Consider the following 23,354-nt stretch of genomic DNA (forward strand, 5'->3'; position numbering starts at 1 on the left):
AACTATGGAAAATGCCATAAAATGGCAAAATGAAATCTTAGAAAGGAAAGGTTCTGAGAAAGAGAAGTTTTGTTAATTCACAATTTTAATGTTCCCCTAGTCATCTATACAAAAGAAAGAACTCTTGAGACTTCTTCCCCTTTGGGATTTCCAAATATCTCCTAAATATTGCTTTCCCACAAATCCCAGTTTATTTGACTAAATATTGCTTTCCCACAAATCCCAGTTTATTTGACTAAATATTGCTTTCCCACAAATCCCAGTTTATTTGACTAAATATTGCTTTCCCACAAATCCCAGTTATGTCTAAAGCTAGGGAGGCAGATGGTGGGACAAATCCCACGAGTGAGTGCTATCCACTTCTTGGTGCAAATTAAATCCTTTGAAAATAGACAATGGTGGCAGTTTAAATAGAGAAATGAGAAATAAAGGGAAGCTCAAGTCTGAGAAGTGTGTGAAGGGGGAAGAGCTTTTTTTCAAGATTTTCCAAGCTGATTCTCAGTATGAGTTTTTCCTTCTTCCCACTTCCTAATTCACATCCACATATACTGTCCTCCTAGATGCAGCTCAGGATTCCTAAACCCAGTATAATTGGAAGCTTGATTGCAGGTCTAAAAGTCAGGAGCTTTCCAAAAGTTGAGTACGTCTATCCAGGTGTATTTCATCTGCAGCTAATGGAAAAATGAAAAGTATAACCTTTCAGCCCAAAAGCAGTTAGTTTGGTTAGCAGCATTAAATTAAAAGGAGGAAATGCAAATCCTAATCTCTGGCACTGAAGTAGATAGTTTTGGTTCTGAAATTTGGTGAAGAATAAGTTTAATTTTTATAGGTTATTTCATATTCTAATGAGGATACCAAATGATAGCTATACTTATGACTCTACCTAACGCTTCAATGGGCTGACATGTTTCCTGCTTTGATTTTATCTAAGACTTGGTGTCAATGATCATTTGGTTTCTTTATTCAGAAAGACAAATTAGTCAGGGCATTTACTACTTACATTGCCTCATGTTGCAGCCTACCCTTTCTATTTCTCTGGAAAATATATGGGATGGGTTTGTGATGTTCTGAGGAGGTGATTGGTTCTTTGGGGCACACTGAAGTTACCAATCTCCCTTTTTGTTTTAAAACCAGAATGCTGTTTAATACGGTGACTGACAAACAATAATGTACAAGAAAAATTTCATAATAAAGACAAAACAAAAACAAAAACAGAATGCTGGAGCTGCCTCATCCCCCTCCATTTTAATCAGCCTTTAAAAAGTTTTTATAGAAATAGTCAAACACACACTACAGGTGAGAGAATTGTGTAATTAACCCCCATGTAGCCAGTGCTCAGCTTCAATAATTATCACTACTTGTAGGCAGTTTTCTGACCAGAAAATTAGTGCCATGGGAGCTTCAATTCTTGATCTGTATTCAGCCTTTGCCTTTCAAAGTTTGGTTCTTTGGGCTTTGGACACTGCAACTGTATTATAAGAAAGATTTGAGTGGGGACTTCAGTGTTTAACAATCATTTAAGTTAGTCTCTTTTTCAGCTCGCCTTCCTCTCAGGGAAAGGAACCGATTGTAGGGTGCTAGGCGGGAATTTGGAGATATTTCTTGCAGCTCAGAGATGTTTTTCATAGAACTGACCACTGTCCTGATTTCTGTGCAGAAAATTTGCCTAAAAACGAAGTTGGAGAAAGTATGGGGATCTAGCCTGTTCTTACCCTGCTTCATTGCTGTTTTCTAAATATTTACAGAGTAAATTTACAGACTAGTTTGCTGGTCATAGTCTGAAGAGCATCTCAGTACTTTCTCTCCCCTCCACTTCTTCGCACGTCCTGTTTGAGAATGACTTGTCAAATCTTTCTGAGTTTGTGGTGCTTGATGTTGAATGGTTCCTGACCTCCCCTCTCACCCGGAGCGTCAAGGGCCGCCTACAAAGCACTCCCGGTAGGGCCTCCTGGGGAAAGAGAAACTGCGGACCCGCAGAAAGCGGAACGTAGAACCTTAAGCCTTGCGCCCGCCCACTTTGGTGCCTCGAAAAGCGAGAGTCCTGAGGAAGCTTGAGGAGGATGCTGTTCCCCAGTTTGCCCCTCGCTGGTCGCCTCTATTGAAATCTTGATGGCTCCTGGGACATAAGAAGGTGCAGGAGAGACTTTAACCCGCAGGGGAGAGGCAGAGAATCCAGCACGGAATGCACCACAGCACTTGCTTTGGGGGCTCCTGTTTCCTTAAGCCTCGAAGGCGTGGTGGTTCACTGTCACGGTTCTGCCTCTCGCCGCCTCCGCCCCGCGGTTCCTCGGGGGGTTCTGGCGCTCTTCCGCTGGCACCGTAGGGGTCGGTGGGTTCGAGCGTCCGGAGCTCGACGCTCCGCTCTCGTGTAATTGGCGAGAGAAGCCCAGCCGCGCTCAGCCCCCGTTACAAGCAGTCTTCAGGCAGAAGTTGTGGAGGTTAAGACCGGGGAGGTCTCAGGGCGTTGTGCTAGGAAACGCCGTTTAAGGCAAGATGTGTTAGTTTCTCGGGGTGTCTTCCTTGCCCCGCCCGGCACCCGCTGCCAGGGCTCCCGGCGAGAGCCCAGCCGGCAGGGAGTGGAGACGGCGCTACGCCAAGCCCGGCCGTTTACCTCGTCTCCGCACCCCTAGGCGGCGCTGCGCTCCTCCGCACCGGGCCGGCTCTGCTTTCCCAGACGGCTGCCGAGCTTCCAGGCTAGCAAGCCTAGCTCCCAGCCCGCCAGCCCCGGGCAATTCTGGTATTCAGGAGGAGAAACGTCGGCGGTCTCGGCACCTCTCGCCTGCAGCGGCGGCTGGCCGGCCCTTGCTCTTTACCACGGCTCGTGCTCTCCGGGAGTCCGGAGCATGGTCCCGGGTCACCGCGGGTGGAGCGAGGACGCCGAGAGGGAGGATGGTGGGCTGGAGGGTGGCAGTTCTATGTTTGTGGGTCTCCTGCGGCTCTGCTGCCGGACAGCTCGAATACTCAGTGTTGGAGGAGACCCAGCGGGGCGTAGCCGTAGGCAATGTTGCCGCGGACTTGAAGCTGTCAGCGGCCGCCCTATCCTTGCGGAACTTTCGCTTTCTTTCCAGCCACGGCGAGCCCTACTTCGGGGTGGATCTAGCCAGCGGTAGTTTGGTGGTCCGAGAGCCGGCGGACCGCGAACGGCTGTGCGAGACCAAAGCTACCTGCGTCTTGACCTATGAGCTGGTGCTCGAGGACCCGCTGGAGCTGCACAAGTTGCGCGTTCACGTCCTGGACACCAACGACAACTCACCTCTCTTCCCTGCCGGCGACGTGCAGCTGCACGTCCCCGAGTTCCTGATGCCCAGAGCCCGCTTTGCTCTCCCTAATGCCCAAGATGCCGACGAGGGAAGCAACGGGGTGCTAAGCTACAGCCTGAGCTCCAGCCAGCACTTTCGCCTGGACATGGGGTCGCGGGTCGACGGCAGCGAATACCCGGTGTTGGTTTTGGAGAAAGCGCTGGATCGCGAGCAGCGCGCCACCCACCGGCTGGTGCTCACCGCTCGGGACGGCGGGCAGCCCGCGCGCTCCGGAGAAGCACAAGTCACCATCGTCGTGGTGGACACAAACGACAATGCGCCTGTGTTTGAACGCACAGTATACTGCACCAAGGTGCCAGAGACTGCACCCAATGGGACTGTGTTATTCCGAGTTCGGGCCTCGGACCCGGATGAAGGCTCCAATGGGGAAATCCGGTACTCCTTAAGCAATAGCACAGGAGCAAAGCTCCAACACTACTTTCACGTGCACCCGAGAAGTGGGGAGGTGCGAATAGCTGCTTCACTAGGTCCGCCTGAAACGGTGTTGGAGGCATACATCGAGGCGAGGGATGAAGGCGCCTTTGGTCTAGCTAGCATCGCCAAATTGCTGGTGGAAGTGACTGATGTGAACGATCATGCCCCCGAGGTGAACCTCATGACTCTTTCCAGTCCATTGTCCGAGGATGCTGCCCCTGGCACAGTGATTGCCCTCCTTAGTGTAAGGGATGAGGACCTCGGTCCCAATGGGACGGTCGTTTGTAGCGTGTCCAGTGGAGGCCCTTTTAAGCTGAAGGCTTCCTTTGACAATTACTACAGCCTGCTGACGGATGGACCACTGGACCGCGAGCAGGTCAGCGAATACCAGGTCCTGATCACTGCCTCAGATGGTGGCTCACCACCACTTAGCACCCGCAAGACACTGACTGTGTCAGTTGCTGATGTGAACGACAATACACCAAGCTTTCCTCAGACACAACAGGAATTTTTTGTGGCTGAAAACAATGGCCCTGGAGCCTCTCTAGGCCATGTGTTTGCCCAGGACCCGGACCTGGGGAAGAATGGCCTTGTCGTCTATGAGCTGTTGGATATTATCTCTGAAGAGCAGACAGCCTCTAGCTTGGTGGCGGTAGAATCATCCAGTGGGACTATCACCGCCAAAATTTCCTTTGACTTTGAGCGGCTCAGGGGGTTTCGCTTCCAAGTGGAAGCCAGGGATGGTGGCATTCCTCCCAGAAGTGCAGCAGTGACCGTGAGCTTGTTTGTGGTAGATAGGAATGACAATGCTCCAGTCATCTTGTTTCCTTTGCCCAGAAATGGCTCTGTTCCAGTGGAAATTGTGCCCCGCTCTGCCAGAACTGGACACTGGGTCACAAAAGTGGTAGCAGAGGATGCAGACAGTGGCTCCAGTGCCTGGCTTTCCTACCACATCTCTCAGGCTTCTGACTCGAGCCTTTTCAGAATTTCAGCCAATATGGGAGAGCTCCGTACTGCTCGCTTAGTTCTTCCCACTGATGGAATTAAACAGAGGGTGGTGGTGGTGGTTCGGGACCATGGAGACCCACCACTTTCCTCCTCTGTCACACTGGGTGTGCTGTTGAGCAACTCTGTCCCTCAGGTCTTCCCAGACTTTGAAGATGCCTGGGAAACAGGAGGGCATCTTTCAGCCCAGAACTTATATTTAGTAATTGCCCTGGCCTGTATTTCCTTTTTGTTTCTGGGGTGCTTACTTTTCTTTGTGTTTATTAAGTTGAGCCAGAGCCCAGGTTGTTGCTCTCAGAGCTGCTGTAGCTCTCCAGAGGAGCTGAGGTGTGGAAGGAAGATGGCTTCAAATCCTTGCATGACATCAGCCACAATAGATGTCACTACAGTTGAGAGACTTTCTCAGACCTATCTCTGTCGGGCCTCTCTGGGACTTGGTTCTGATAATAACAGTTTACTGTTGCGTGGTGAATACAGTACTGCTGACCTGAGAAATGTGGCGGCTGGGGTAGGACTGAATTTGCCAATATCCTGTATTCAGATTCGAAATAGGAAAGGAGATCACCCAAATGTCAATGCCATGGTAAGCAAATTTTATGGGATTTGATTATCTTGATCAGGAAATGGCTGCTAGCTATGCTCTGAAATGTTTCTTAGAGAGCCTTTGGCAACATTTAATCCATTGAATTGAACACACTTGCTTAGCACCCCGTGCTAAGAATTCTGGGAGTATTAGAAGAGTGTCCTTGGCCTCAGAGAGCTTGTTTATTTTTGAGAAATAAGAGTAAGAAATTCAAACCTATTAAAGAACGATAAAAGTAATATAGCATAAAGGTCTAAAATTAAAAATAATAAAGTGCTGAAGTTTCTGGTACAGGTAATAAATGACCTGGGATGTCTTTAAATAATTCCTTTTAGGATTTTCTTTAAGGAATTACTTAAAGCAAATATCCCTTCATTCAAAAAAATATTTTGAGCTACAGATGTGTTTAAGGCATTCTGATATCTAAAGTGGGAATGAAAAATATGTAAGAATCTTTGTATAATACAAGTTTAAGGTGATGGAAGATGAGACATTTACTCAAATCATTGCAATACATGATTAAAAATGATGATAACCTAAAAAATAAATTGCCATGGATGTTCAAAGAAGGGAGAGAGAGAATATGAGAGAACATCTGGGCAGGGAGGAGGAGGGAATCAGAGAAGGCTTTGTGGTAGAGATGGCATTTGAATTGCGTCTTGAATGATATACTGTTTAATAAAATGCAGCATGTTCTGTAGGCTATACTTTACATGAATACCGTTTTGGTAAAGTAGTCTTTTTTGAGAATGACACTCCAAAACATAGCTAATAGCTCCACGTGGTATTTATAAGTACATAGAATTATAAGCATGTCTCAGAACACCTATTTGAACTGATAGAAACAAGATAATGCTATTGGGTATAGGACTTGACAACATTTTATTTTGTGTTTTTGTTGATATATTTCACAAAGAAAGATGAGCAATTATTATGTCAGAAACATTTGTGTGTTCGAAGGTACACTTACCATTCCAAGTCCATTCATCTTGGATTTAATTTTCTTATGATTTTAGAAGCCAATATACTTAGAAATAAGTAAATACCATATTTAGAGTAATGTATCTTATAAAAGTTAAATTATTCAAATACTTCAATTATCCATAGTGGCCCTTGGCATTTCAAAACTTTTTGAACGGAGTGAGGACAACATTTTCCAGCAATTTTACAATATTACTTTTTGACTTCTCATAGAGATCATGGATATAAGGGAAGGAGTTATACAGAAATTAGGGAAGGGAATGGAAGATTTCTTGTTTTATTATTCCAAGTAGTAAGGGGAGAAGGAGATTATAAGTTATTCTCCTTGCATATAAAATGGATTTACATCCATTATAATTTTGCATGCTTAATATTCTCACATGGTATAATAGAATCCAATATATAAGATATGATTAGTAAATGCTTGCTGAATGAATGAATAAATAAATTTATGAACTTATGAATTGGATGGTAACACTGGTCAACATAGAGGGAAAAACTTTAACTTACTTTTCTACATTACATTGTGTATATATTGTTAACATTTTAATTATTTCAATGGCTATTTTCTTCCTCATGATGTATAGTAATGAAACAACATAGAAGGATTTTTTGGCATTAGATCTAGCATGAAAAACCTCAATGCTGTATTCTGGGGCTAAATATGAGTGCAGTTCCTGTAGATGACAAAGTGATTAGTAGAGATGTACATTACTGCATTGTAAAATTTTCAGTAAATGCAAATTAAAATGCAGTTAATTTTAGGGGAGAAAATCGGTGCACAAAATTTTAAGATTTCAGGTATCAAAACACTTAATTATAAACTCTCTTCCTATCAAGAAAATTCACCATTTATTTCTTTTGTTTCATTGCTTTCTGTAACAGAGAGAGATGAGAATAACAGTAATATCTATGAAGTATGGGAATCAGGACTTGTTTGAGAAACACATTTTGACTAGACTAGAGAGGAAATATAAGTAAGTGATAGGAAGATCAGTGGATCTGGAAGTTAGAAGGAACAGTAGCTATTTAAAAGGAAAAATACAGCTAATAACAGAGAAAAATGTCCTCTGCCACCAAATTTTTTAACTTATATGAGTGATAAAGTGACAGATATACTGTTCATACATGCACAAATATTGTACCATCCCGTTCATCCAGTTGAGCAATGTTTCCATCATTGTTGATATTTCACTTTTTAGGTAGTCCATTGTCTGCTAATAATTTTGGGGGGGGGTAGATATTTCCTTATATATAAAGAAAGTATGATGTCTAAAAACATGGATAAAATACCTTCTATAAAGCTGGAGTATTTGTAATTCACACAGGCATTTATTATTTACTTTTTCCTATGCAATTGTATATTGATCCAATCTTGATTCTTTAGAAAAGAATGCTTGTCATAGTGTTCATTGAATGCATTAATAACCACTACAGAATTCTAGAAATAAAATATTTTTTGCTTGGTTTTATAAAACAAATATCCTTTGAAAAGCCTGCAATTTCATAATGATTTTAACTGTGTGCCTGTCATAGCAAATCATGTTGATGCATATGTGTTTATATTTTGTTCAGATTCTAAGCTCTTCTGTCTTATTTTAGTTTACAGTGTATATTAACATAGTTTACAATACTGAAATCTATTAGTTCAAGAAATTCAGGGGGACATTTTTTTCTATATCTCTCTTATTGATAACATTTAACAAATATAAACAAAATTGATCCACTGCGCAACAAGTAGACAACCTGTGTCTCATGTCAGTTTTTTCTGTTAAGATTCCTGATGGGCAATTTAATTTTTTTAGATTAGTATCTAAGATGATACCTCTGAGATGTAAATTTCTACTTACCATTTAAAATTGATTGCATGTAGCAAAAATGCACGACAGCATACAACTGACTTTATTAAATATTCCACATGAAAATTATAGTTTGAACATACCAATGTTACATTATTATATTGTTCTTCTGGAATTAAAGCAGTTTCTTTTTTGCCAGGATATATAGTGTATAGGTTATTTTTCCTTTGCAGTGTCATTTGTTGATAGAGTGGTAGAATGTTTTTTGGCATTCTAGGTGTTTTTATTTGTTAATATATATTCCATAAGTAGACTTTCTTGGAGGTTAATTACATGTTTCCTTATATTTATTTTGGCTTTGAAGCTGATAACCACACTTTGAAAAACATTAGAGTGCTGTAACTAAGGAAGCTTGCATGGCATATGAAACGTATTCAGATTAAAAAAACATGCAGACGGTACAATAGTATTTGTTGTTTAATTGGGAAACCTCAAATTAGTAAAAAGGAAAGAAAAAGAGCATCATAATTTGAGTGGACAGAAGGGAAAAGCAATGTCTGGCAAATGTATGAGTGGGACAGTTTTAACAACATATCTGACAATGTTAATGATTTATTGATTTTTGTTGCCTTCAATATTTGCAGTTAAAGGGAAACAATATTATTCCAGAGACTGAATACAGTTGGCTGGATTGGAATATAGGTGGACTAAATTGCTAAAAGATTTTTAAATTGCTCAGATGCATGTAATATGAGTATCGGAAATAATTAACATTTGGCAGAATGTCAGATGAATATGGATTACAGTCTAGGATTCTGACTAGAGTACTATGGAAAGTAAGAAATTTGTTGGTAAGAATTAGTCTTTTTTTATAGTTTTATTTTTTTATTGAAGTATAGTTGACATGCAATATTATGGTAGTTTCAGATGTACAATATAGTGATTTGACATTTATATACGTTATGAAATGATCACCACAATAAGTTTAGTAACCATCTGTCTCCACACACAGTTATTACAATATTATTGACTATATTTCCTATGCTGTATATTACATCCGCATGACTTATTTATTTTATAACTAGGAGTTTATAGTTATAGTTAGGTGGATCCCCTTCACCTATTCTCTCACCACCAACCAATCCCCTCCCCTCTGGTAACCACCAGTTTGTTTTCTGTATCTAGGAGTCTGTTTCTGTTTTATTTTGTTTGTTCATTGTTTTGTTTTTCAGATTCCACATATAAGTGAAATCATACAGTATTTGTCTTTGTCGGATTTATTTCACTTAGCATAATACCTTCTAGGTTCATCCATGTTGTCACAAATGGCAAGATTTCATTGTTTTTTTATGGCTGAGTAATATTCCATTGTGTATGTGTGTCTGTGTGTATGTGTATATATATATATATATATATATATATATATATATATATATATATATATATATATATTTATCACGTCTTCTTTATCCATTCATCTATCGATGGACACTTCTTAGATTGCTTCCATATCTTGGCTATTGTAAATAATGCTTAATGAACCAAAAAGACAACAGATAAGTGTTGCCGAGGATGTGGAAAAAAGGAAACCCTGGTGCACTGTTGGTGGGAATGTAAATTGGTGCAGCCACTATGGAAAATAGTATGGAGGTTCCCAAAAAATCAAAAGTAGAACTACGATATGATCCAGCAATTCCACTTCCGGGTATTTACCTGAAGAAAACAAAAACACTAATTAAAAAAAGTAAGGATTATTCTTAAAAAACAAAACTAAATGATTAAGGTGGTTACTCACCTTGTTCTCAGTTTTAATTGACGGAATGAGAATGGTTCAAGATATAAATGAATTACATGTCTCTTTTATACTGCATTTATGAAAAAGAAAGAATTAGGATAATAATTTCCTCCTCAAGCTATAAACACTTGGTCATTATATATTTATCCGAAACTTGTCTTGGAATCTAGAAATGAATATATAATCACATATTGTCCTCTGCTGCAGAGAAAGAGAAAAAACCTTTCTGTCCCATCCCAAATTCTTGGCTGTTCCTAGCGCCAGCTAGTTGCCATGTACATCTATACTATTTTCATAGCAGAGATCTAGTGACATATCCTCAAAAATGTACTCTCTGAATTCAGGCACATTATGGTTATTCTTTAGAATCTTTAAGCAAAAATTACAGCTGTTTTGTTTAAACTCAAAATGATGTTCATACAAAATAAAAACAACCAATTAAGACATCTTAATAGTGGGTTCTATTCATCTATACTTGTCACTTGAGATTGGCTTGTCATTTTCCTTTCTTGTAAGTGTTTGGTATCAAGGTTATGCTGGCCCTATTAAACAAATTAGAAGTTTTTTCTCTCTCTTCTTTTTTTCTGTTCTCTGGACATGTTTGTTACAATTGGTGATATTTCTTTCTTAAATATTTAGTAGAATTCACTAGTGATGCTCTCTGTGCCTTAAGTTTTCTTTGTGGGAAAGTTTTAAATCATGAAATCAAATTTCTTTATTAGTAATAGAAATATTTATATTTTTCTTCTTGTTTCATTTCTGTAAATTCTATTTTTCCAGAAATGTTAATTTCATCTAAACTTTCAAATATTTTGGCATAAAGTTGTTTATAATGCCCTGTTGTGATCTTTTTAATGTCTGCAGGATCTGTAGTGATGTCTCTCTCTTCAATCCTGATGTTACTTATTGCCACCTCTCACTTTTCCTGATTAGACTTGGAAGTAGTTTATTATATTAGCCTTTTCAGGGGTTAACTTTTGGCTTTTGGGATTCTCTTTCTTGCATATTTGCTTTCTATTTTATTAATTTCTGCTCTTAGCTTCATTTCCTTGCTCATATTTTCTTTGTATTTAATTTTCTATTTGTTTTCTAGCTTCTTGCTTAGCTTATTGATTTTCAGATTTTGTTGTTTATAATGTATGAATTTAAAGCTGAAAAATTTCCACTAAGCATGGTATCAGCTGCTTCACACAACTCTTATTTTGAAAAATTTTAATTGATGTATAACATACATGAAAGTTCATATATCATAAGTGTACAGCTTGTTGAATAATCCAAAGCCAACAAAATCATGTAATCACCACAGAGGTAAGAAAGTAGAGCATTACCAGCACCCTAAAACCCCCTCAGCCCCCGCATCATTACTACCTTCTGAACTATAACCATTATCATGAGTTCCAACATCATAAAAATAAGAATCATATGGTATGATTATACTATTGTGTCTGGCTAATTTCGCTCAATATTATACATGTGAGATTATCTAGCATGCTGTGTATAGCAATAATCCATTTATTAAATTGCTGTGTATTGCATTGTATAACTATGCCACAATTTATTTATCCATTTTTCTGTTGAAGGACATTTTTTCAAGTTTGTTTTTGCTATTATGAACAATTCTGCCATGAACATTTTTCTTTTGGTCCACATATGTTTGTGTCTCTATTGGATATGTAGTTAGTAGTGGAACTTTCTTGGTTATAAGGTGTATGTTCAGCTTTAATAGATATTACCAAAGTTTCCCAAATTAGTCGTTCCAATTTACTCTCCCACCAGCAGCGCTTGAAAGTTCCAGTTACTCCACATTCTTGAATATGTAGTACTTCCAGCCTTCTTAATTTTCATCATTATAATGGTGTGTACTAGTATCTCATTGTTTTTTTTCCAGTTCTAGATTTGTGTTATTTTTTAAATGCAATGTAATAATTGAATACTGAATAGTCTATATAAGTGGCTATGAAAATGCTAACACCATTCATCCCTCCCTTCCATTATATACTTTGAAAAAGTCAGGTTTATTGGTCATTTGGGAAATATTGATTCACTGAGCTGTGTAGATCTTCCAAATGTGGACACATTTTATTATACAATGAGAAAAACTCGCATTTGTCAATACCATCACTGATCTCATCAGATAGTCTTTTAGTATTGGGAAGCTACAAGCTCACAGTGGTAGACACAAGTTTTCCAAAATTATAATTCTCACTCAAAATCTTAAATTTGCAGCAAATACTATCAGTCGTTTTCCTTGCAGTGACAGGCTCATTTCATTCATTTTTAAGAGAATGTCTGCTTTCTGGTATTATAAATATCCAGGTTCATCTTGTAAATTTCTTGTCTCAGACCGAGAATCAACTGTTCTTCAAGGATCTTTTAATTCTCTTTTGTGGGAAATGATATGTAGAGATATAATCTGGACAATAGGTGTGCTTATTGCTACAGGGTTGAGTCAGTATTTCTAGGTATTTTCAGTTACTGAGCTAAAGGATGTGCATTTTTAAAAAGATAAAATACATCCCAAGTTCATACTAATCTTTCCAATTCAAGTTCAGCATTAAAAGGTTTTTACTTAATTTTATCAACCTTACATATGTGTCTCCTTTCTCCCACAACAAAAATCCCAGTTTTCATGTACATCAACATAATTACTCATTTGTTGCCCCACACTACTCAAACAACAGACTTAGAAAACAATACCAGCACTACACCAACAATATGATTACAGTAACGGCTTAATATTTTGGCCATTCTTTTCATTTGTAGGGTATATCCCACTAGGCATGTACAAATTACTGTATTTTAAAGTACCTTGGAATAGTTTATCTCTGTGTAGTTAAGCCACCAACTACATACAGAATTAAGTTCATTTGTTTTAAGTTTCTTTCAAATTTAGGGCTTGCTTTTTAAAATTTAATTTTCTTTTATAGTTATGTGAAATATTTACATAGTTCCAAAATAAATTTATAAAACAAAGTGTACTTACAGAATTCTAGCATCTACTATCCCTGTTCCTCCACACTAGTCTCTCTTTCCTCTTACAGGTAATCATATTTTACGGTTTATCCTTTTACTATTTCTTTTTAAACGTAAGTATATATATATATATATATAAAATGTAAGCAAATATGTATGTGTCTATCTTCTGCTTTTTTAGATAAGTTATAACATACAATACACATTCTCCTTCACTTTAATTTTTTCACTTAAAAATATAAACTTGTGATCACTCCATAGTAGTATATAGAAATATTCCTTGTTTCTTAATGCTATCTTTTGATTAACAGAAACTCCTAATTTTAATGATATCCAGTTTATCAATATTTTCTTTTTTACTTAGTACTCTTTCTATCCTTTTAAAGACAATGTAGCCTACTTCCAGGTCACAAAGATATGCTTCTATATTATCTTCTAGAACATTGCTGTCCAATAGAACTTTCTGATATGTTGGAAATTTTCTATATCTGCATATATATAGGACATATGGCTACTGAGCACTTTGAAATGTGGCTAGTGAAACTGTGGGACTAAATTTTTAATGTTACTAATTTTAATTAACTTAAGCTTAAGTTTAAATAGCCATATCTGATTAGTGGTTGCCATAGTTCCAGCAGCTTTCTTGTTTTAGCTTGCACATTTAGATTCTTAAATCCACCTGAAATTATTTTTTTGAGTTTGGTGCAATGTAGGAGCTAAGATTAATTTTTTCCATGTGTAAATCCAGTTGGATTTTCTAAATACACAGCACCATTTAATAAAGAGATCTTCTTTTTCTCATTACTCTACAGTGCTACCTTTGTCATAAATCAAGTCACTATATGTTCGTGTCTATTTCTTGACTCTATTCTGTTTCATTGGTCTATTTATCTAGTCTTATGCCAATACCATTCTGTGTTAAATACGGTAACTTTTAATACACATCGATATACAATTGTGTAAGTTCTCTCACTTTGTTCTTCTGCCTCAAGATTAATTTAGCTATTTTTGGCCCTTGGCATTTCTATATAAGTTGTAGAATTGGCTTGTCAATTTCTACCAAAAAAATCTACTCTGATTTTAATTAGTATTACATTAAATCTGTAGAAAATATGGGGCATATTGACATTTTGACAAAATTTTATTTGGATTTTTATTATTATAATTGGTTTTTGTTGCAGGTATATGGATATAAAACTGATTTTTATATTAAATTTGTACTCAGTCTCCTTGCTAAATTTATTTTAAAATCTCACAATTTTATATTATTTTATATTTTCTGCATATATTGTCATGACACCGCCAAATAAAGTTAGTTTTATTTATTTTTTTACTTCCTAATTATATAGTTTTCTTGTTTTATGATTTTATGGCTTTGTTAAATAGAAGTGATGATAAGGGTAGTCGCGTGTTATTCCTGATCTCAAAGAGAAAGTTTTTAATATTTAATATAAAATATATTGTTTGATTTTTTTTCAGAGACCCTTTATAAGGTTAAGGAAGCTTCCTTCTCTTTCTAATTTACTAAGAGCTTTTTTTTTTTAAATCATGAATGGGTGTGAAATTTGTCATGTATTTTTATGTTTATTGAGTTGATCATATGATTTTTATTTTTTTATTCAAATCATGAATTATATTGGTTGATTTATTAATAATAAACCAATTTTGCATTCTTGGTATAAAGCCAGGTTAATTGTGATGTATTATCCTTCTTTATATTGCTGTACTTAGTTTCTTAACATTTTTCTTAGAACTTTAAAAGTCTGTGTTTATGATGGAAATTGGCTTATAATTTTCCATTCTTGTAATGTTTTTGTTGGGGTTTGGTATCAAGGCTATGCTGGCAGCATATAGTAAATTGAGAAGTATTACCTCTTTTTTAATTCTTTGGAAAGTTTGTGTAAATTATGTTTTTTCTCCCATAAACATTTGGAAGAATTCAGAATGAAGCCTTATTGGACTAGAGTTGTCTTCATGAAAATGTTTTTAATTATAAATTTAATATCTGTAATAGGTATAGAACTATATAGATCTTCTATTTCTAGTTTTATCGGTTTGGTTAATTATGTTTTCTAATAAATTTGTGTATTTAATCCTAATTTTGTAATGTGTAGGCTTAAAGTTTTTCATAATATTTCTTCTTATTTTAATGTTGTAGGAACCATAGTGATGTTTCTTTTTACTTTCCTCAAATTGATATTTTTGCTTTCTTCTCTTTTTTGATAACTTTCACCATACATTTATTGATTTTATTAGTTTTTTCAATGAGCTATCTTTTAACAGCCAGAAAATAAAAAACATATTACCTTTAAATGAGCAATAGTAAGACTGGCAACTAAGCTCTCAAGAAAAAATGTAAACCAGAAAACATCGAAATGGTATCTTCAAAGGGCTTAAAGAAAACATCTGAAAACCTAGAATTTTATACCCAGCACAAATATCCTTCAAAAAAGGAAGGTAAATAAAAATATTTCAAATGAACCAAAGCTGAGGAAATGCATTTAAAGAAGATCTGCACTGAGGGAAATAGTAAGTGATTTCTTTAGGTATATGGAAAATATTCTCAGATAGAAGCATAGAAATATAGGAAGGAAGGAAGGTAGGGAGGAAGGTAAGAAGGAAGGAAGAGGAAAAAGAAGAAAGCAGAAAAGGTAAATATTCACTGAATAAAACAACAACAGTAATCATAATAGCATTTAAAATATAAAAAGAACTGAAATATATGAGAACAATAACAAAAAATTTGGAGAGAGGTAAATAGAATTAAAAGATTCTAAGGCCATTGCATTGTCCTGGAGGTGGTAAAAGTAAAAATTTATATTAGACTTGAATAAGTCAAGGATGCACGTTTTATCTTCTAGGGCAATCCATTAAAAATATTAAAAGAATGTGTAACCAATAAGTTAATAATGGGGTGACAATAGGATAAAAATATACTTTTAAAAAAAAAAATATTGAAGAGGTTTTTTTTAAAGGAACCTTTTTCTGTGGTAACATCTGTTGCCAGTCTTCCTCTTTTTTCTTTTTTCTCTCCAAAACCCCAGTACATATTGATGTAGCATAATTGTAGAGTTGTAGCTCTTCTATATGGGATGCCACCTCAGCATGGCTTGATGAGCAATGAGTAGGTCCACGCCCAGGATCTGAACTGGTGAACCCCAGGCTGCCAAAGCCGAACATGTGAACTTACCTGCTACATCACCGGGCTGGCCCCCATAAAAATATACTTAATTAATTTAAAAGAGTGCAAGAAAGGAAAGAAAGGTGATGAGAGAAAAAAACAAATAGTAAGATGACAAATTTAAATCCAAGTATATCAGCAGTTACATTAATTGTGAACAGACTAAACACTCCAGTTAACAAAGATAGTCAGACTGGTTAGAAATTAAACAACCATATGTCATTTATTAGAGACACACCTTTATTGAAAGGATAAAGAAAGATTGAAAGTAAAAGGATGGAAAGTAACAGGAAAAGATACCACGCAAACAGTTATCAAAAGGAAGCTGTACAGCTAGATTTACAAATATCACTTATAGTAGACCTTAAGGCAAGAAACCTTATAGATATAAATACAGACATTACATAATGATAAAACAGTCAATCCACCAGGAAAAGAAAACAATCATAAATTTCAATGCAATAACAACATCATCCTAAATTACATTTAGCAAAAATGGCTGAACTCCAAGGAGAAATAGAGAAATCTATAACCAGAATGGGAAATTTTAACATACTTTGTTCAGAAACAGAACAAGGCAACAAAAGAAAATCAATAGGGATATAGAAATTTTGAATAACAGGAATAACAAACTTGTACATGTATGTGTGTGGGTATATAAAATCACCCAACAACTGCAGAATACAAACTCTTTTAAAAAGCTCATGGTACATTTACCAAAATTAAACATCATCTGGGCTATAAAGGAAGTCTCAATAAATCCATCACAAGTTTTCATATGTAATATTTTCATTATAAAACATCCAATATATTTTCTAATTTCCTTTTTGATTTCTTCTTTGACCCATAGGTTATTCAGAAGTATTTTTTTCAATATCCAAACACAGAGATATTCTGCACATAGAGATAATCTATAATCTTTTGGTTATAGATTTCTAGTTACATCTTACTGTCATCAAATCATATCCAGTGTGATTTTAATTCTTGGATATTTGTTGAAATTTGCTTTGCAGCCCATCATATAGTCATTTTTTTGAAAAACTTTTTGTTTTTAAAAGTATAATATACATATAGAAAAGTGCACACATCATAAATGTACAGCTGGATAAATGTTCGCAAATTGAACCTACCTATGTAACTGGCACACAGATCTAGACTTAGAACACTGTCAGCACTCCAGAAGCTCCAGTCCCAATGCCCCCAAAGTAACCATTATTCTGACTTCTGATTAGTTTGCTGTTTTTATACTTGACATGTATGGAATTATATAGTATATACTGTTTTGTTTTACTGTCTTTGCTAAACATGATTATTTGTGAGATTCATCTATATTGTTGTGTGATTCATTCTGGTATAGTATTTCAGGGTGTGAATGGTCAATTTTTGTAAATATTCTGCATATTTATTAAAAGGCAGTATTCTGAAATTGCCTGTAATAGTTCCGCTGGTAAACTAGTTTAGTTTCTGTTTGCCTGAAATGTCATTCTTGATAAATATTTTTCCCTAGGTGTAGAATTCTAGCTTGGCATTTATTTCCTTTTTGCACATTTAAAGTTATCTCCTCACTATCTTCTTTGTCCCACTGTTGTCTCATTGTGCTCTTTTATGAGTAATTTCTTATTACCTTTCTTTCAATGTTACTAATTTTTGTCTCCTTACGTATCCAATATGCTGTTAAAAGTATCCCTTGAGTTTTTGATTTAAGTTATTATGTTTTTCATTTTTAAAAATTCTAATTATTATTGTTCAAATCTGCTATGACATTTTAATTGTTTTTTTTGTTGTTCCCTGCAAATATTTTCAAGCTTGCTTTTTATTTCTTTAAATATACTAAATTTCTGTCTGTTAATTCTAGAGCCTGAAATCTGCAAGTATGTTTCTGCTGTGTGCTGCTTCACCTGGTTTTTTTTTTTTTTTTTTTTTTTTGGTGAGGAAGTTTGGCCCTGAGCTAACATCTGTGCCAATTTTCCTCTATTTTGTATGTGGGACGCTGCCACAGCATGGCTTGATGAGCAGTGTGTAGGTCCATGCACTTGATCTGGGCCCATGAACCCTGGACCACTGAAGTGGAGCTTGCAAACTTAACCACTACGCTACCAGGCCCACCCCTGCTTCAGCTGGTTTTTTTCTTTGACTTGTGATGGTCATTACCTTGAAAATAATCTTTGTCAGGATATCTTGAAATCTTGGATGAATGTGCCTTCAGGATAGATTTTTATTTATATCCGCCATTGTTCGAATACTGCTAGTCATAAACTACTTTAAACCAAGTTCAAGACTTGAGGATCCTTGGCTATTTAGACTATTATGTATACACAGCTGAAAATCTGTAGGATGTCCAGTATCCGACCACAAGTTTATAGGATTTTTTTCCTTTCCTATTTTCCTTCTGTCTTGGTGGCAAGTCCAACTCCCCAGCAGTTCTCTGGGCAGGAGGATACGTAGGTTTAGTTTTGGTACACCATCACCTGGAGTGTATAGTCCTTAGGGTTCCAGATTAATGTAGGTTGGAGATTCTATAAGATTCCTTGTCTTATGTACATCCTGGTCCTTAATTTCTGTCTTCCTTCCCCACAAATTATCTGAATTTATGTCCAAGTTTGTGTTGGCGAATGCTTTCAGAACAAAAAGCAAGTTTAATATTCTGCTTATCTCTCTGGGTTTAAGTTTCCTCCAGAATTTGTCCTAGGAGTTCCCCATTATCTTGTGAGATTTTCAGTGCTTTTAAGATAATTGTTTTAATATTTTATCCAGAATATTTAGTTGCTTTCGGTAGGATGGCTGCTCTGAATAACTTAGGCTGCCATTACTTGAAATTCCCTATCATACAGTTTTATTACCAGCAGACTAGCATCTAAGTAATACTGAAATGCTTTTATGTATGTCTTAAAATATTTGGATTACTTTTCTTTCTTTTTTTTTTTTTTGGTGAGGAAGATCAGCCCTGAGCTAACATCCGATGCCGATCTTCCTCCTATTTTTTTTTTTGCTGAGGAAGATTGGCCCTGTGCTAACATTCATGCCCATCTTCCTCTACTTTATATGGGACACCGCCATAGCATGGCTTGACAAGCGGTGTGTCGGTGTGCGCCTGGAGTTCCAAACCTGCAAACCCCACGCTGCCGAAGCGGAGTGCGCGCACTTAACCGCTGCGCCACCAGGCCTACCCCTGGATTACTTTTCTTTTGAAAACAACAGCATCTTAATTTTTCCCCAGACCTTGATGGGAGAGTTAAGTCTCTTATCTCTTATTTTTAGTTTTGGAAAAAGAATAATTCAGAGATCAGATCTACCATGAAATACTTAGTCACTGAACCAAGAGAGCATATGCTTTCCCTTATAACATTCAGATAATCGGACTTTATTAAAGGTATTTGTGGCTTTACTTGACATAAAACAATTTCTACATTTCTCTATTCTAGTCACTTTATTTAACGTGCTTTTTTGAGCATGAGACACTCAAAATGTGGAGACAAATAAGATATAGTCCATAACAGTAAAAAATATCTCAACAATAAACAGTTAAACCATCAATTATAATATGAACAGATTCAAGCTGCAATTGAAACAAATATTACCTAGGAAGCACAGAGGGGAAGCAACTAACTCAGTATGGTGTTTGATGGAGGGTGGGGGTAGGCAGGGAAATCTTCCCATATAAAATGTCTCTTTAGTAGAATATTAATGGATGATTTGGGAAGCAAGGAGGTAGAGTGGAGAATGCGTATTTAAAGCAGAGTGAAAACCATGAATAAAGGCCCAGAGGAATTAGAAAGCATAAGAGGAGATGAAAATAGTTTGATTTGGCCAGAGCATACTGTACATGTGTAAGCAAGGTATAAGTTGAGGCTAGAAAGGTAAATAAGAATCAGATTAAGAAGATCCTTCAATGCAGTGCTTAGGATTTTATATTATATCATGAGGAGATAGGGAGCCAGTACCACATGATCATCACAGGCGTTTTGGAAAAAGAAGAAATCATCTATAATCCCAACACTTAAGTATAGTCACAATTATATGTTTTTACAACTCTTTTTAAAAAACATGTTCTATTCATATTTTTAAAAGTAGTTGAAATCATGTATAAATATATGGTGCTTTATTATAAAATTAATTTATCTTTATTATAGAATATAGTGAAATTTAGGAACGTATATACATTTTAAATTCATGCTCTTTTAGTGCCGGCCCGTGGCTTAGCGGTTAAGTGCGCGTGCTCTGCTACTGGCGGCCCAGGTTCGGATCCCGGGCGCGCACTGACGCACCGCTTCTCTGGCCATGCTGAGGCCGTGTCCCACATACAGCAACTAGAAGGATGTGCAGCTATGACATACGACTATCTACTGGGGCTTAGGGGGAAAAATAAATAAATAAAATTAAAAAAAAATTCATGCTCTTTTATCACTTAATATTTTTACATAGATCTTAAGATATTATAAACTATTTATAAGAATAATCTTCTTTTTATTTTTTTTTTTGTGAGGAAGATCAGCGCTGAGCTAACATCCATGCCAATCCTCCTCTTTTTGGCTGAAGAAGACTGGCCCTGAGCTAACATCCGTGCCCATCTTCCTCCACTTTATGTGGGATGCCGCCACAGCATGGCCTGACAAGCAGCGCTTAAGTGCAGCCCGGGATCCGAACCCGGGCCACCAGCAGCGAAGCATGTGCACTTAACCGCTGCACCATGGGACCGGCCGTATCAGAATAATCTTAGTGACTATATACATTCCAGTAACAGTATGTATTCTAATTTGGATTATTTCCAGATTTTGAAAATATGACTACATAAATTATGTTTACATTAATATCTATGTGCATTAAGAATGGAGAATTGTGTACTTAGGAAATCAGACTAAGTTCATTGAAAAAATTATTTAAGTTATCTTGCATCAAATCATATAAATGTGCCTAGGTAGATGACATACAGCCACATAATTATAGGTTTTATATTTGCCAATAGCAAAAAATAAAATGGCAAAAAGAAATCTCGTAAAGAAGAGCAATAAACATAAAATACCTAAGAATGATGTTAATGAGAAATGCAAAGGAAAAGTGTGAAATTTTGTTGAAAAATATTTTAAAATCTTATATAAATGGAGTGGCATAATGTATTCTTAGACGGAATATTACAAAAGTGTATTTTCCCCGAATTAGTCAGCTTTGGCCCTGTGTCAATAAAAATTCCAATGGGATTACTGTTTTACCCTAACATGCCAACTATTTTTCTAAAATTTACTTCTAAGAATCAGAAAAAATATTGAAAGAAATTGAAAGAGTTTAAGATGTAAAAGTTCCGTTATCAGAGTTAAATTTTGGTGAGACATTACTAGCGATATTATATAGTATCCATTGGACAGGGCTATAGTGGAGGAAAGGAAATTAAACTACTATTAAAATATCCAGGTAGGAAATTGTAAATGTTTAAATTGAGGCTAGAGGGAAGGAGTTTGATAAGATATAAAAGTTAGACTTCATAGGGCTTCATTACTAAAGGTGAGAGATATAGTAGAATAATAAGTAGATGATATCAAGGTTCATGGAAATGATGTGTTCAGTTTGGAAATGTCCTCTAGGTAGAGGTAGACAGTAGTCAGTTGAATTTGTTGATCTGAGAGAGGTCTGAATTCTAAATATACATTTTGAGTCATCTGCATAAAGGTGATCAATGAAGCCTGGAGTATGGATGAAACTATCTATAGACAATGTACAAAATGAAGGGAAAAAAAAAAAGAGGGACAAGGTCAAAATCTTGCGGACCACGTTTAAAGGTCTAAGAGAATGAAAGTCCACAATCTAATGGAGAAGAAGCAGTAGGAGATATAGGAAACAATCCCAGAAGGGATACTTTATTCAAATCGAAAGAGGAAAGTTTCAAGAAAAAAGAGGTTGGATGCAGTTGTAGGATGTCACAGAAAAGTAAAGTAAGGGATTGCTCAAGTGTTTATTGGGCTGGTCAATATGATGTCACTGAACACTTTAGCAAAAGCAATTTCAGAAGTATGGTTAGAGGAGAAGCAGTGAATTGAAGAATGAAGGCAGTTAAGACAACAGAGATGGAACCATTGAGTATCCTTAAAAACAATTACCTTCAAAAGGGGGGATATCAGATTGGGATATTAGGGGGCTTCTTGTTAAAGATAAAGGAGACCTGAGTGAGTTTGTATATAGTGGACAGAAGGCTAATAGAGAAGAAAAAGTCAAAGATTAGAAGAGTTGCTAATTAAAGGACTGATGTCTCTTAGGTGGAGGGAAGGAACATATTTCCAACTTTAAATGGTTTAGTCAGTTGTTTGAATATTTGGGGATCACAATTTTCCTGACTTCCGTAGAGATCACTTCAGAATTTTTCTGGGTACAGCAGGATGCTGCAGAAGTACAATGTTCTAACCGAGTGTTGATTTTGGGTCCATCCTCCTTACTTATACATTCTGACAGTAATTATCAGAATATCTTGCCTTAGAACACCTGAGCAAGTTGAGCGTTCACAAGGAAAAATGCCAGTTTTTCCTCCTAAATATTTTTGTATTTTGCAGATCCGTCGAAGTTCTGTAGTGATGTTTGCCTATTTCCTCATACTTGTGAAATGACACATTAGAACTCTCTCTATTGCTCTTAACCATCTACTCCACTGTATAGTTCCTATCACTCCAGAAACATCGCTTTGTGCTCTCTGCTTCTAATAGTGGCTTATTCCTTCTGTAGATGATTGTGATTAAGAGTATTGTCTTAATCTCTCTGCTGGATCTACTTCTGTAATAGTTGCGGGTCATGAATTATTCTTTCAGACATAATTCTCTTTGGTCCTTATTTCTAGCCACATTTAGGACTATTTTGTAAAATACTAAAAATACTATGCAATCAGGTCCAATAATTAATTGCAAGTTACCAACTGAGCCAGATTGTCTCTAGTCCCCAACTCAGTGCCTACAAGTAACATCGACACCCAGGAAGTTAATAACAGGTCTAGTTTCCCATTGCTGCTCTTTTGATTTGGAGAACATCATATAACAGAAAAAAGATTTTATGTTTGACTTCTTTCTTAAAAAGGAGGGCACATTCTACATCTCCATCAAAGCCTTTAAAGGACATCTTCCTAAGATTAATGAAGCCTGAGCAAGAGAGTTCATTATTAATGTGTTTAAAATTAAATGCATCTCCCAAGCTCATGTCCTCTATCACCAAGGATTAATTTAAGTATGTATTGGGAAGATTATAGCCATGCTGTATGTATTCTAGTGCATTGTGAATCACAATTGGTGGCCAGTGATGCCTCTCAACTTCCATTCAACTAAAAATCAAA

At 36.5% G+C, this 23,354-nt stretch overlaps 1 protein-coding gene across 7 annotated transcripts in view; it reads left to right on the top strand.

The window, feature by feature from the left end:
- Window positions 1–23,354, top strand: part of LOC131406372 (protocadherin alpha-C2) — a 162,156-nt gene that overhangs the window by 80,685 nt on the left and 58,117 nt on the right. Inside the window, exon 1 of one of the 7 annotated variants that reach the window (XM_058542290.1) lies at window positions 2,654–5,322. The exons of the other annotated variants lie outside the window; for them this stretch is intronic. Within the exon in view, the coding sequence (XP_058398273.1) occupies window positions 2,890–5,322 (2,433 nt within the window). The 5' untranslated portion in view covers window positions 2,654–2,889. Of the gene's footprint in view, window positions 1–2,653; window positions 5,323–23,354 lie in introns of those variants that run through there. 7 annotated transcript variants of the gene reach the window in all.

This window comes from Diceros bicornis, chromosome 1, assembly GCF_020826845.1.
Source record: "Diceros bicornis minor isolate mBicDic1 chromosome 1, mDicBic1.mat.cur, whole genome shotgun sequence".
In the NCBI taxonomy this organism is placed as follows: Eukaryota; Metazoa; Chordata; class Mammalia; order Perissodactyla; family Rhinocerotidae; genus Diceros; species Diceros bicornis.